This window comes from Oryza sativa, chromosome 11 (assembly GCF_034140825.1).
Source record: "Oryza sativa Japonica Group chromosome 11, ASM3414082v1".
NCBI classification, from domain to species: Eukaryota; Viridiplantae; Streptophyta; class Magnoliopsida; order Poales; family Poaceae; genus Oryza; species Oryza sativa.
In genome coordinates, this window is record NC_089045.1 from 2,971,162 (window position 1) to 2,985,313 (window position 14,152).

At 41.7% G+C, this 14,152-nt stretch overlaps 2 protein-coding genes across 2 annotated transcripts; one reads left to right on the forward strand and one right to left on the reverse strand.

The window, feature by feature from the left end:
• Positions 1–1,146: 1,146 nt before the first annotated feature.
• On the reverse strand, positions 1,147–4,723 carry LOC4349847 (probable serine/threonine-protein kinase WNK6). The gene is made up of 7 exons (NM_001423160.1): positions 4,406–4,723; positions 4,251–4,288; positions 3,615–3,845; positions 2,583–2,803; positions 2,280–2,437; positions 1,810–2,170; positions 1,147–1,697 (listed from the first exon to the last, which is right to left on the reverse strand). Exons 1-7 carry the CDS (start codon positions 4,511–4,513, stop codon positions 1,495–1,497), a joined length of 1,320 nt encoding a protein of 439 aa, NP_001410089.1. The 5' UTR covers positions 4,514–4,723; the 3' UTR covers positions 1,147–1,494.
• Positions 4,724–8,205: 3,482 nt separating this feature from the next.
• LOC4349848 (leucine-rich repeat extensin-like protein 3) lies at positions 8,206–9,406 on the forward strand. The gene has a single exon (XM_015762293.3). The coding sequence runs from the start codon at positions 8,238–8,240 to the stop codon at positions 9,186–9,188; it is 951 nt and encodes a 316-aa protein (XP_015617779.1). The 5' UTR covers positions 8,206–8,237; the 3' UTR covers positions 9,189–9,406.
• The last annotated feature ends 4,746 nt before the right edge of the window (positions 9,407–14,152 follow it).

Genomic DNA, 14,152 nt, shown 5'->3' on the forward strand with positions numbered 1-14,152 from the left:
GATGGCGATGGACCAAGAAGAGTTAGCTTTATTTAATTATGTGTGTACATTAATCTCAAAGTAATTCCAACCATCCAAAAGTGGCGAATAGATAACCCAAAAAAAAAAGCATTGGCAACGTTGTTCTCAGATGGGGAATTCACATATAGGCTACATCAGCTAAAACTAAAATTAGCAGACTTCATTGGAAACTCTTCCAAAACTGTAACTATTCCGCCATGGCATGGCAAGAACAGAGGGCCATTTTGGAATGTGCCCTACTTGTTAGGGCACTTTTTTTTTTACCAAATTGGTAGGGCACATTTGTGGAGCCGTGTGACTGTAACGCTAGGGATAGGTAGGAAAAATGTTTTTCTTAGAATACTAATGTGTAATTCGATTCATACCTATACCTATCAACAAAATAACTCAAATTTAACTTTATTTCACAATCCATGATTACATACCTAACTAATTATATGTTTGGATGCTATATACCTAGAATCAAAATCTAACAAAAACAAGTTCAGATTCAGTTCAAACTTGCTTTGAACTAGTTAGTAAAGTAGTTAATGTTAATATCTAAACATTTAAAAAAGTATCATACTCAAATTGGGTATATACTCGATTTCAATCATTGGTGCCCGGGCACCATGGAGGACCAAACAAATTTACTATATAGAGATAAAATTATGGGTTTATATCTTGGTAACTAAAATGTATGAATGAAACACACTATAGAAATAAAATGTATATTGTCTATTATAGGAAGAAACAACTCACAATTAATCATCTTTATTTAGAAATTATGTGAAAGACATTTTTACTTCATGATGCAATGTTTACCCTTTTTATGTTTTATGAGCAAATAGACTTACTGCCCATCAATTCAATCGACTGGGATTTTTTTTCTATTTTTCTAAGTCTCAATCACACTCTAGCCTCTGTTAGATTATGAAGACAGGAAGAGGTGATGGCGAGAGAGTGGAGGCAGAGGTGATGGCGAGAGAGTGGGGGCAGGGAGAAGAACTTACCAACATTAGGTCTTAGAAGGAGGTCTTAGGACACGAAAGCCCAATGATGAGTGATGGACATGGTAGGGCAGAGACAATGGTGGCACCGTCTTTGTTATAGAAGAGGAATGCGGTAAACCAGTGGCGACAGATCTGTAGCAAATTTTGCCTTTTATTTATAGATGTGCACAAGATCTCGAAGCAGTTCTAGCCATCCAAAAGTGATGGATAGATAAGAAAAGGAAAAGAACAAGTGATGGAACATCATATCTGGATACAGCATTGGCAGCACCGTTATCCTATGCAGGAATTCACATACAGGCTACAACAGCTAAAATCAAGAATTCATCGACTCTATTAAGAACTCTTCCCTAGCAGTAATTCTGTACAAATTTTCTCAATCGTCAGTGAAAACCACGGCGCTGAGATTTGAGCATGCACCAAGGAGAATGAACCATATTCTGCATGCCACCGAAATGGGGAAAACTGGACAACTCACTCCCTAGGAAGAACTTGGCAACATCTTTCCAACTTTAACACAGGGTTTCCAACTGGGCAAAATGTGTAGTAAGAAGGCGTCTATCAACTCGGCCAAGACAGGGTTGTTCCATTCAGGCAGCTCAAGCTGCTCAACCATTTCAGTGGACACCGACAGGCTGGTATCTTTCTCCATGTCAAAGGGGAACTGAACATTCTTGAACTTACCTGCAAAAAGAAATTATAAATTTAAGTCAGTTTTGTTGTTCGAAAAGACAGAAACTAAGTTGCATTCAAATCCTAAGAGGCTAAGATGTCATTTTGATGCTTATTATTTTACCATCAGGACCAGGGAATCGCAGAAACAGCATGACAGGGTTGGTGGTGCTCATGTTCCCTTCCAACAAAAAATCACTCTTCTGAAGCACCAAGATGAAAGATTGCTCCTTCCCATTGACTGTCCCATTATTCGGCGCCAGAGAGACAAAAATTGGTTCATCTTTAGTAAAATTGTTTTCAGGGAATTTTACTGGTTCTTGAACTGAATTGGAGCTTCTGTGATTGGCATCATCACTCTGAAGAAAAGGGCTCTTCAAGAGCTCACTTGCAGGCAACCTGTCAGATACTGAAGCTAGACAGCTCTCAATGAAGCCTCTCACTTCTGCGTCTTTGACTTTGGAGAGAGCAGCTGGCTTTACACCCTGAAGAGTTACAGCGCCATGAATATTGATGTAGAAGAGTTATATGTTTAGCTACCAGAATCGTAGAAGTAGGTATATGTATGAATGCTGTATATAGAAGGCCACTTACTTCAGTAATCTTCTTGTATATCTGAATAAAGCCCTTGCATTCACTGTATGGGCATTCACAAGTCACCATCTCCAGCATGCACATTCCAAAAGAATATATATCGACCAGCTCATTGTAATTTTCACCAAAAAGCTCTGGTGCCATGAATTCTATGGTGCCTGTATTTAACAAGAGTAATTGTCGATTCATGTTTTACTTGAAGATAAAGAAGAAAATTCAAGAAAGCATAGAAGACAGCCGTCTCCAGTCCTTGTAATTAATTTACTTGTAATTATTGTGGCCTTTGTGGAGCAGTTCACCGACCTTGTATACTCCGTGTTTTCCTTTGCTGCATCACCATTGCTAAACCAAAGTCTCCAATCTTCACTTTCCCATGGTTCCCGTTAATGAAAATGTTGTCACACTTCAAGTCCCTATGTATGATTGGTGGCTTCTGACTGTGTAGATATTCCAACCCTGTCAGTATTTGCTTTGCCCATCGTCTCATTGCTTTCATGTCAACCTTTTTGTGCTTTGTACGGTACCTAGTCATATCATAGGCTGTGTTTAGTTCAGCGCAAAGTTTGGATTTTAGTTGAAATTGGAGATGATTAGTTGAAATTGGAGATGATGTGACTGAAAAGTTGTGTGTGTATGACAGGTTGATGTGATAGAAAATGACTGAAGTTTGGATACAAACTTTGGATCTAAACACAGCCATAGTGTCAAAGATATTTCAAATATTGAATGGGCAAATTATGCATTCATCTAGTGGAGTGAAAACAAAAGAAATATGTAACGTTAAGCCAAATAGCCAATTAATTTTATTATGCTGTATTCATTTTCTTCTAAATAAAAGCCCAAACGATCGGTGATGCATGAAAACAAAGCCCTAATCATAAAACACAATTGAACTTTTTTTTGCTTATCTGATGTACTCTACTCTCTCTATCCTAAATTTTAAGGCCTATAAGTTTTTACACTTTGACCACTAATTTCTTTCATAATATGTTATAATAACTATAAAATCAGCATCATATGAAAGTATTTTAAAATATAGATCTAACGATATGATATACATGACATTAAGCATATATATTATTAGCATAATTATTTATCAAAAGTACCAAAGGTTGATTTTTACTAACAATAAGGATGCCCTAAATTTTAGAACAGATGGAGTAGTTTTATACCATTGTTCCAAAGAAGGTGGATATGAATGTAGAACCAATAAAACCTACTCATAAACGGAAAATAAATTAAAACCCCCGCTTTAAAAAAATAAGAAAAAAGAAATAGAATAGTGTTGTAGCAAGAATGAGAGAGGAATGGCAGGTGTGGCATATAAATACATACTCTCTCAAATTACCAGATGTGAACAGCTCAGTGACAATGTTAACCGTCCTTCTGTTAGTGTCGACCCAGGATGCGTAGAGCTTGAGGATGTGCTTGTGCTGCAGCGATTTCAGCAGCTGGATCTCCGTGCGAAGCCGCTGCAATTCCTTGGATGAACCCATGATTCTCTCGTTTATCTCCACCTTGCCCCATGCCACCTCGATGCCATCCACCGCATCAAATGCCTTGTAGCTGCATATCACATATAATTACCAACATAGTATATCATGTCAATGAACACTGTTGCAATGTACTTCGGTTTTTTCAGTTTTCGGTTTTTTTCTCCCTTTAGCTCCCCTGGCAATGGCAGTTCGACTGGTTGCGTTGTGTAATTGAAACCTTGCTTTCTTCTAATTATAAAAAACGGTTACAATGCTTTCTTGTTCATATCCGGTGAAAAGGCAATCATCTTATTAGGCCCTATTTGCAATGCAGAAATTTCATGATCCGTTCGTCCCAAACAATCTAAAATCATTTTCTAAGATATTTAGGGTGTGTTTTATTCTACATGTTACCAATGTTTTCCGTACGCATGGTTCTGAAATAATTAACCGAGAAGTGTAACAATCGAGGAGAGGGAGAGATTGGAAGCATTACACTGTCTTGGAGGATCCTGATCCGATGATCTCCCTGTACTGTCATTACGCGCGAAATCAATCAGCCAAATCAGAAGAACAAACTAAACTAATCCAGCATAAACCTCGCCAAAAAATAAAAAAAAAATCAAAACATGGAAGAACGCTCGCACGGACCCGAAGGTAGCGGCCGGTGGGGTCGGCCTCGGCGACGTCGGGGTCCTCGTCCGGCGGCTCCGGCTGCTCGTCGGCGACGTCCTCCGCAGCCGGCTTCGGAGGCATCATCGATCGATCGGTCGAGATTGGTCGCGCGCCCTCTCCGACGAGATCGATCGGCGGCTTTCTGGGCGGATGATTTGGCGATTTGGTCAGAGATTATTACGGTGGAGGACGAGACGAGGAGGGATTTGGAGATGAGGATTTGGGGGATTAGGGGATTAATTAATTGCTTGCGTTTGCATGGATGTGATCTCGTCAGAAGATGAAACAGCCGTTGCGTTGCAAATGAACTGTGTGCCGGGGCCACCTGTATCTCTCTCTCTCTCTCTCTATGCAGTATTATTATGTAGGAAAATCAAAATTAATTAGAATAATAAGAACATACTCCGTACTAATTAAGGATATAGAAACCTACCCGTCAAATCACTCGTGTCCCTCTCAGTCTCATACGTAGATTATGATCCGGATTCGTAGATTATGTTTTATTTACCAAGTACGTTTTTCCTTCAAGAGTTTTTGTTAGTATAAGTCGAATAGAAAATCCAATGTCTGGCTTGTTTTTTTTAAGAAAAAAGAGTGCGCGCGTATGTATGTTGTTATATGGGCCCAACGTGTTGGGAATGTCATGGTTGTAACAGAGTTATAATTATTACTTTTTTTTATAATTTTATCCACTAACATTATAACGGAAATGTTACGGAGTACTCCATGCGTTCCACATATACTGATTGGGAGATAAATTCACTCATTCTCTACGAGCACATTTACCCAACTACTAAGTGATGATGTGTTTTTGTAAAAAAAAAAAATCTATAGAAAGGTTAGTTTGGAAAATTATATTAATCTATATTTTAAATTTAAAATAATTAATAGATGTACTAGTTGCTCTTCTCGTTTCATGTATCTTCTCCTTTTTACTTCTCTCAAACACATAGGCTCTAACAGCCACTAAATAAATATCAGTCTAGTGAAATTCATAATTTTTTAAGGTAGAGGCATCGATATAGAATCATTATGACACGATCCTTAGTCTCTCTAACGGTTAGAGCAGGTTTAATAGTATAGCCAGCAACGGGCTATAAAAAGTCCAACTCAGCAAAAATTATTCTCTCACAATCTCTATTCTCTCTCATTGAGGCCATTGGGAAGCGTTTAAGTGGTGGAAAAAGCTTGCAGCTGCAGCATGCATGGATGACCGATTGGTCATGCTGTTTTTTTAATGGCTGTAGCCCAACGATAGATTAAGGGCCGGCTTCTCTCTCTCTCTCATGTTTTCTCACTCTTCCATGTAGGCTTTACTCTTAGATGAACAGTTCTACCGCCTGCTGATTGTACCCTACTATACCTGCTCTTATAGAAAAGGAATACATTTTAAAACTTAGCTAAAAGGGTTTAACCATTAGATTGGTGATTTGATGATTTGCCTAACCTGATCCACATGTTACTGATTCGAAGTGTCCTCACGTGTCACAGTTATAAGAGCATCTACAATGCGTGGTTTTTTACAAGAGGTACTAATTAAGATAATCTTTTTCCTTTGGAGCTGTCGGTGACATGGGACCGGGAGTATCATGACTTAGAGACTTGAGGCAGACACGATCACCCACGTGGCCTAACCCCCTCGGGGGGGGGAGGGGGGGTCGGGCCCGAGGGTGATACGGCCGCCCTTCTCTTTGTCTCCCCGAGGGGTCGGACCGCTCCCGTCTCGGCCCCGAGGGCCGAGGCGCCCCGACCCCTTGTGGATTTTGCGCCGCGTGTATGGGTTAGGTGAGCGCAGCGGCGCTCACCTAACCGCATTTATTGCGGTTTGGACGAGCGCGTCACGCCGCATGTAACGCAGTGCAGCGCGCTCGTTCATCCGGTCTGTGATCAGTCACAGACCGGTCAGATCGTGGGCTAGGTGGCGACAGGCGGTCTGACGCACGCCTCGCCCCATCCCGTCAGGACGAGAGCCTCCAAGCACTCGTCCCTAGCCGGAGCCGGCGTGTTTGCTCCTGGAGATGGCACGTTGGTTCCGGTCAGATATATGCCAGGCTTCATCCTAACCATTACAGGCAAGATATTGTATGAAGAAGGGCGAACATGCAGATTGTTAAACTGACACGTGGTGGACAAGAATGACCGATTTGTGACCGGTCTGACAATGGTCATGTCGTCAGCAGACAGCCATGTTCCCACGTCGCGCCTGCTTCCGGCGGAAGTGGAGGTAGGTATGGGCCGTCCCATCAGAAGGTCATTCGGACGGCAGCCATACAAATCTCCGTCCATTAATGAAGAGAAGTCAAGTTGGAGGGAAGAGAGGATGAGTCCCCACACAAAAGAAAGAGAGAGAGAGATGGTGCATGTGGTATCCCCTTGAGATATAAAAGGAGGACCTTGCCCACTTAGAGAAAAAAAGAGGAGGAGAGAACGATCCCGGAACGATCGGGGGCTGGCTCGCACTTTGTAGCTTCTTCATACACAGATCCACCAAAACACAGGAGTAGGGTATTACGCTTCTCAGCGGCCCGAACCTGTATACATCGCCCGTGTCTTGTGTGTTTCCACTCTCGCGAATCTTCCACACTCAGACCAGGAGCTTAGAAAAGGAATACATTTTAAAACTTAGCTAAAAGGGTTTAACCATTAGATTGGTGATTTGATGATTTGCCTAACCTGATCCACATGTTACTGATTCGAAGTGTCATCACGTGTCACAGTTATAAGAGCATCTATAATGTGTGGTTTTTTACAAGAGGTACTAATTAAGATAATCTTGTTCCTTTGGAGCCATAATGTGTTTCCCTTGAGACCGGTGCAATGGCAATGGCAATCAATGTGTATAGTGATGCTCTATAAGATGGCAATGGCAATCAAAAGAGTAGCAAATTGTCAAAATCGCCCCTTTAGTGTCACTTGCTGACCCCTCGTCCTCGTCATCGTCCGCCCTATGTTGCTACCCAAGCATAGTGACAAATGATGATAGCATGCCGTAAGGTTGACCACTAGCTATTTCGTTCTTAATGCATACAAGAAACAAATGAAACAATGTGGTGCATGCAAGTCTTAAAGCCCAAGTTTGGTCTCTTGGGGAGTTGGGAATTCTCTTCCATACTACTCCCTCCGTTTCACAGCATTTTCCACATTCATATTGATGTTAATGATATAAATATGAATGTGAGAAATATTAAAATAGCTTACATTGTGAAACGGAGGAAATAGTACGTAGTAATACCTAGCAAGACAACCACATGTGAGGAAGCCATACCAACGCACTAACTGTGATGGTGAGAACTAATACTTCCTCCGTTTTACAATGTAAGTCATTCTAGCATTTCCCACGTTCATATTGATGTTAATAAATCTAGACATATGAATGTGAATGTGGGAAATACTAGAATAACTTACATTGTGAAACGGAGGAAGTACCATTCATGACCAGAAAAAAAATGTGGCTAATTAATAAGCAACACATACCAGTAAAAAAGAGATACAGGAGATCCACCATGAGCAAATGAAGAAATGACTCCTGCCTAAACCCTCACTAATGCATGTCACATTCATGGACACACCAACAACCCATTACTACTACTCCCTCATGCACCTGTAATTCTGAATTCAACAGACAAAAAGAAGCCACTACAAGAATGTGGTGTTACCAAACTAATTAAACCCAGTCGCAGTTTCTACAAAGTTTGACTAAATTTTTCACCCTCACCAACCAAAAACCACTCAAGTTTCAAGTCCTATATAAAGCTCAAGCAAACCATTTAAGCAGAAACACATCAAGAAGCTAATTAACTAATCCAATATGGCATCAAGAACAACAACTTCTACTCGTGTAGAAGTTGCCATCAAGATGTCGTACCTCGTCGTGGTCCTCGCCATCGCGTCGCTCTCGGCATGCCGCGTCGACGCCACGTCGCGCTCGCTCCTGGTCACCGGCGGCCAAGCCGCGGCGCCGGCGCCGGTGTGGTCGTTCGGCGCGTTGCCGCCATTGATCGAGCCGGCGGTGGTCGAGCCGCCTACTGCGGTTGCGCCGGTGCACGCCGTCGCCGTCGGCGAGGCGCCGCCGCCGTTGAAGGAGGAGAGCGGCAGCGGCCATGTCAAGAAGAGCAAGCACAAGGACGAGGAGAGGGCGCCACCGCCCAAGAAGCACCACGAGAAGGCGCCGCCGAAGTCCAAGCACCACGGCCGCCACGCTCCACCGGATCAGCCGGAGCTTTCGCCGCCGGCGCCGCCGCCCGAGTCGTACACCCCTGATGCGCCGCCGGCGCCGGAGGCGGCGAGCCCCCACCACGGCGGCGGCGAGAACCCGGCGTGGCCGCGTCCTGGAAACAACCAGTGGCCACCTCTGCCGCCGTTCAACCAGCCGCCGACGCCGGAATGGCCGCACCCGGGGAACAAATGGCCGCCGCTACCGCCGTTCCACCCGCCTCCGACGCCGGCATGGCCGCATCCTGGTGGCAACAAGTGGCCGCCGCTGCCGCCGTTCCCGTCTCACCCGCCGCCGACGCCGGCATGGCCGCAACCAGGCAACAAGTGGCCGCCGCTGCCGCCGTTCCCGTCCCACCCGCCGCCGACGCCGGCATGGCCGCACCCGGGAAACCAGTGGCCGCCACTGCCGCCGTTCCCGTTCCACCCTCCGCCGATGCCGGCATGGCCGCACCCCGGCAACCAGTGGCCGCCACTGCCGCCGTTCCACGGCAGCGATGTGCCACCGGCGACGAAGAAGATCACCAAGGAAGAAGTGCACGAGTGATTCATGCAAAAATGCTTGGTGATCAACTGAAGGAAATTAAGTAGTATCAAATTAAGCCTCGTAAGATTTAATCATTTAGATAACACAAAAAATTAGTACGAATAAATTTTGAATTTGGACGGCATTTGTCCAAGATGATTGATATTTGAACTTTTCCCCATGAGGGCAAGGTGATATGAATAAAGCAACCTTACCGTTGAGTTTGCTTATTGTCTTAATGGCTACTCCCTCCGTTTCACAATGTAAGACTTTCTAGCATTGCCCACATTCATATAGATGCTAATGAATCTATATATATAACAATGTCTAAATTCATTAGCTCTATATGAATGTGGATTAAATGTCTAGATTCATTAGCATCTATATGAATGTGGACAATACTAGAAAGTCTTACATTGTGAAACGGAGGTAGTACCTCTCTAGTATATTTTGTAAAACCATTTCAACTAGCTTCGCTAAAAGGTTTTCATGGAGCTGGAGCTATGTCAAATAAGCAAGCAAGCAAACAATGTACTTACTTTCGCACATATCATCAGATCAACTTAACTTTTGATACCCAACATCTACAAAACTACACAAAGAAAAATTACAAATACTAATTAGTAGTAAGAACTTTGCAAGAATAAACGCATGGGAAAATTATGTTAAGCTTTTTTCTGAAAATTTGCACTAGCCGTTTTGTGATGGTCTGAGCTGATTGACGAAATATATTCAATTTGGGCCTCTAAACCGACACAAACACATTGCACATTGGGCAGAGGATTTAGCCCAAAGAAGGCCCGCTTCACATCTTTGTTCAAATGTCAGCCTTTGGAAAATTAACTTCAAAAATGCGTATGTGGATAACAAAATCTCCAAGAATTGAAGGGTCTAAAATATGTGTGTTTGGTCAAGAATATGACTCAAGTGTTAGTCACAATTTATGAATAGTCTAGAATCCCTAGACCCACTGGCGGCCCGATTACGTTTTCTGCGATGGCCGGTGCACGCTGCCGGCAGCGACCGATGGTATATACTTGCTGGGACATGAGAAAAAAAAAACTCTCTCCGCACCATTCGTTTTATTTAAAAGTTTAGCGTAGGTATGCAAAAATAATATGTACGGCTTAAAATGTCTTTAATTATAAAAACAAGTAAAATAATTGACACTTACATAGTTTTTAATAACAAAACAAATCGGCAAACATAAATACATAATGTCTAAAAGTTAACACTGCCGTATATTTAAAAAACAGAGGTAATGGCATAATTCCATACGTAGAACTTCACTATAAAGTAACAGCCCAACTAATTACACAAGCTGCTCATGTAAAGTTAGCCAAGCGATAGAGCAAAAGTCATCTCGCCGCGGTTTGTTAGTTGTTACTAGGAGCAACTAGCACTGAATGGCAATTTGATATTCTGAATCTGCAAATGCAATACGTATGCCTAGCTAGCTAGGTGTGTTCTCTTCTCTTGCAAAGTGAGAAAAGTTCAGATGCTTACTCCCGGATCCGATTAATTTGCACTGATGTCCCTTTCAAAGATTATACACACCGTTACACACACTAATCCATGCACGGGGGAGTGTTACTGTCACAAGAGATCAATCAACAGTTCAGTCTCTTGGACTTAGGGCGGATCAAGCATTGGGACGACGGAGACTCGACTCTTCACTACTAGCAATATTAATAAGATCATGAGCGTCCTCACTAAAATTTTTTATTATACATATAATATATATATATATATATATATATGAGGGATGTTATAGTTTTGTCTAGTTTATTCAGACCTTAATCTGCCGTTGCTCGACCAACGAACTCCAGTTTGTACATTAGAGCGACACACTACTACAGTCTACACAGACGTCATTGTCTCAGCAAGTTGTTCTTTGGGCAAGAAAAGATCAAGTGATCAACCGATCGTTTGGGTCTCTACGGGATTGACTTCTTAACGAGAACTCTGAGAATACGACATGGATCTGCATACGTATGTGTACTGAAGATTCAGAGTTTCAGACTCCAACTGTATGTCTGCTGCCAAGTGTTAGCAATCTAGCTAAACATATCTGCTAATGTGCAGGTTTAGTACTTACACGAGTACTGCACTTTTGTTAATTAATTCAGAGAACAAGCAACACAGGATGGAATGGTCTTTAACAAATGAGTAATACACAGTTCTGTTGTTTGTTCGGAGAACAACATGCATCTCCTTGCATCTTGGACACTTCTTAATTAATTAACTGTTTGCATCTTAGTACTGATTTTAGTTAACAATTTGCATGCTTTCTTGACAGTATATGTAAATTTTGCATAGTTACATATTAGCATAGGAACTCCGCAATAAATCAATTATATTACTTAGGGCCTGTTTGGCACAGCTCCAGCTCCACCCCTTCTAGAGCTGGAGCTCAGCCAAACAGTTTCAGCTCCACCAAAATTAGGAGTGGAGCTGGGTGGAGCTCTCTCATAAAATGAACCAGCTCCACAACTCTACTCCAGACCCAACTCCTGAAGCTAAATTTAGAAGTTGGAGCAGTATTAAACAGGCCCTTACTATTACCATAGGAGTATTCAGACAACCAGAGAGTCAACAATAGCTGCAAGTTATTACTGATGCTGATTGGCCACAGTTAGATGTGATCTGGCTCAGAAGTAATATGACTATCAGTGGGTTATTCACTGTTGTGCCAAGAATCTTGCTGTTGGCCAATCATTCTATATGTCATCTACCATCAGATTTATTTACCCTGCAGGCTGCAGTGCTTTTAGATAATCACCATCTTCTCATATGCTCTCACCTAAAAATTTCAATTATTAGCTATCTTTTCAGTAATCGACACCAAAATCATACCCTATCTTCTACATTTAATTTGCCTCTCGTTACTACAAAATGACGGCATGCATGAGCATAAGAGCACAAGTGCGCAACACGTCATATTATGATCATCATATTTTATAGTTTCTGAGATGCAGTTCACATTAATCACTTGAAACTAGCCCAATGAGAAAGTTTACTTGCATTGTTTTTCTGCCTCTGAAAGTGAAAAAAAAAGTGACAGGATGACTAAAGAGCTTCTTGATGTGAGATGCAGAAAATGACGTCAAGGAATTTTCTCATAAAGAACCAATATCAAAATCGGTAGCATCTCTTGCTCAATTTTATTTGGTAGGGGGATTGCATCTAAAATGGTAGGCATCAACATCGTCACTATCAATTCTTCACCAGACATGTTGCATCTTTTTTTTACTCTTAGCGAGGAAGAGATGTTGTAAACTAATTGGATCCATATCATTATAAATGTGTCTATTTAGATAAACGCAATTATAATTTATTTATTTGTATCCGTGCCACTTAAATGTTACAAAATTAGGACCGTGCTACTATCGTCACGTTGTCCATCCATTTTCTTCCTTATCCGTCTTCTTCCTTCTCTCTTCCTATCTTCTTCCCATTCGTCCACTCCGACACTGTCACCAGAGTGGGTGCGACGTGGGCTAGGTGGCTCGGCGCGACGCGACAACTAGGCTTGGAGGCGGCGGCAGGGGTGGCCGCAGTGCCGGGCAGATGGGACACGATGACCGGGAGCGACGATGAGGAGGATGCCAACCACGACGTCGATGGGCCAGCCATCCTTACCCAACCTGACCAGGCAGCGGGTGTGGCACTAGAGGCGATGGTGGGGGTGGCCGCTGTGCCGGGGGAGGAGGAGTGAGCGACAGAGAGGAGGATGGACGACGGGAGGTGGTGGAGAGAGATGGAAAAAAAGAAGAGGGGGGATGGAGGAAGAAGATGAATCTAATGGGTGGGTCCCACGTGCAGATGAGGAAGAAGATGTAAAACGTGGCGATAGTGGTACAATCCTAATTTTGTAAAATTTCAGTGTCACGACTATAAATAAACAAATTGTAATGATATTTATTTGAATATGCATATTTGTAATTGCATGATCCAATTATCCTCTAATTATATATGAAATTGAACAAATGAATAATTCCAAGTAATTACAGAATTACGAGATACAATAAAATCACGACATTATCATGAAAATTTTGTCTAAACATATCCATCAATCCCTTACTTCGGATCACCGGCTCATGCTTTGCTGACCTAATCACATTCATCGAATGCCCTTTTAATTAGTGAAGTGGATGAATCTTCAGTTGAAAACAATTGGTTACAATAAGAATGTGTCCAATGGGATACTAGTATACTACTAGTATATTTTTGTTGTCAATATCTGTCACATTCACAAGCTCATATAAAAATCATATAATGGAAATATCGTCGCAACATTGTAACCAAGTCAACAGCACAAAGCATCTACCCAACGAACTCTGTGTATTAAAATTAATACTCTATCAAGCTAGTATGAAAATATTCGAATCAAAAGATCGTGTCCCCTGCTTAACATAACAGATTACTAGTTTACTACTATCAAAATACTCTTACCAAGCTAAGCAGTACTACCCCGTCTTAAAACATAGCTATTCTCAACACACTACTTATCCAAAAATAAAACTATATATTTACCTACCCTATCCTCTCAGCCAATCACAACCATTCTCCTCCACCTATTTTCTCTTCTTAGTATTTCCTCCGTCCCATTTTAAGTGTAACCGTGCATTTTCGTGTCCGATTTTAATTATCCATTTTATTTGTTTTTTTAAAAAACTAAATTCATGTTTTATCATCTAATAACAATAAAAATACTAGTCATATAAAAATTCAAATAAGACGGACGATTAAAGTTGGAAAAAAAAACTCATCGGTACGCTTAAAATGAGACGGAGGAAGTAAATCATAATCTTTCTTTATCCAGTCACATCTATTTTTTACTACTCCCTCCATCAAAAAAACCAATCTAGATGAGATGTTTTTAAGGACAATGAATATATATAAGAATAGTAAGTCCAGATTTATTATACTAGAAAAACGTATGTTAAGTTTAAAAATACAGGAAATAATAAAATAATGTTAAG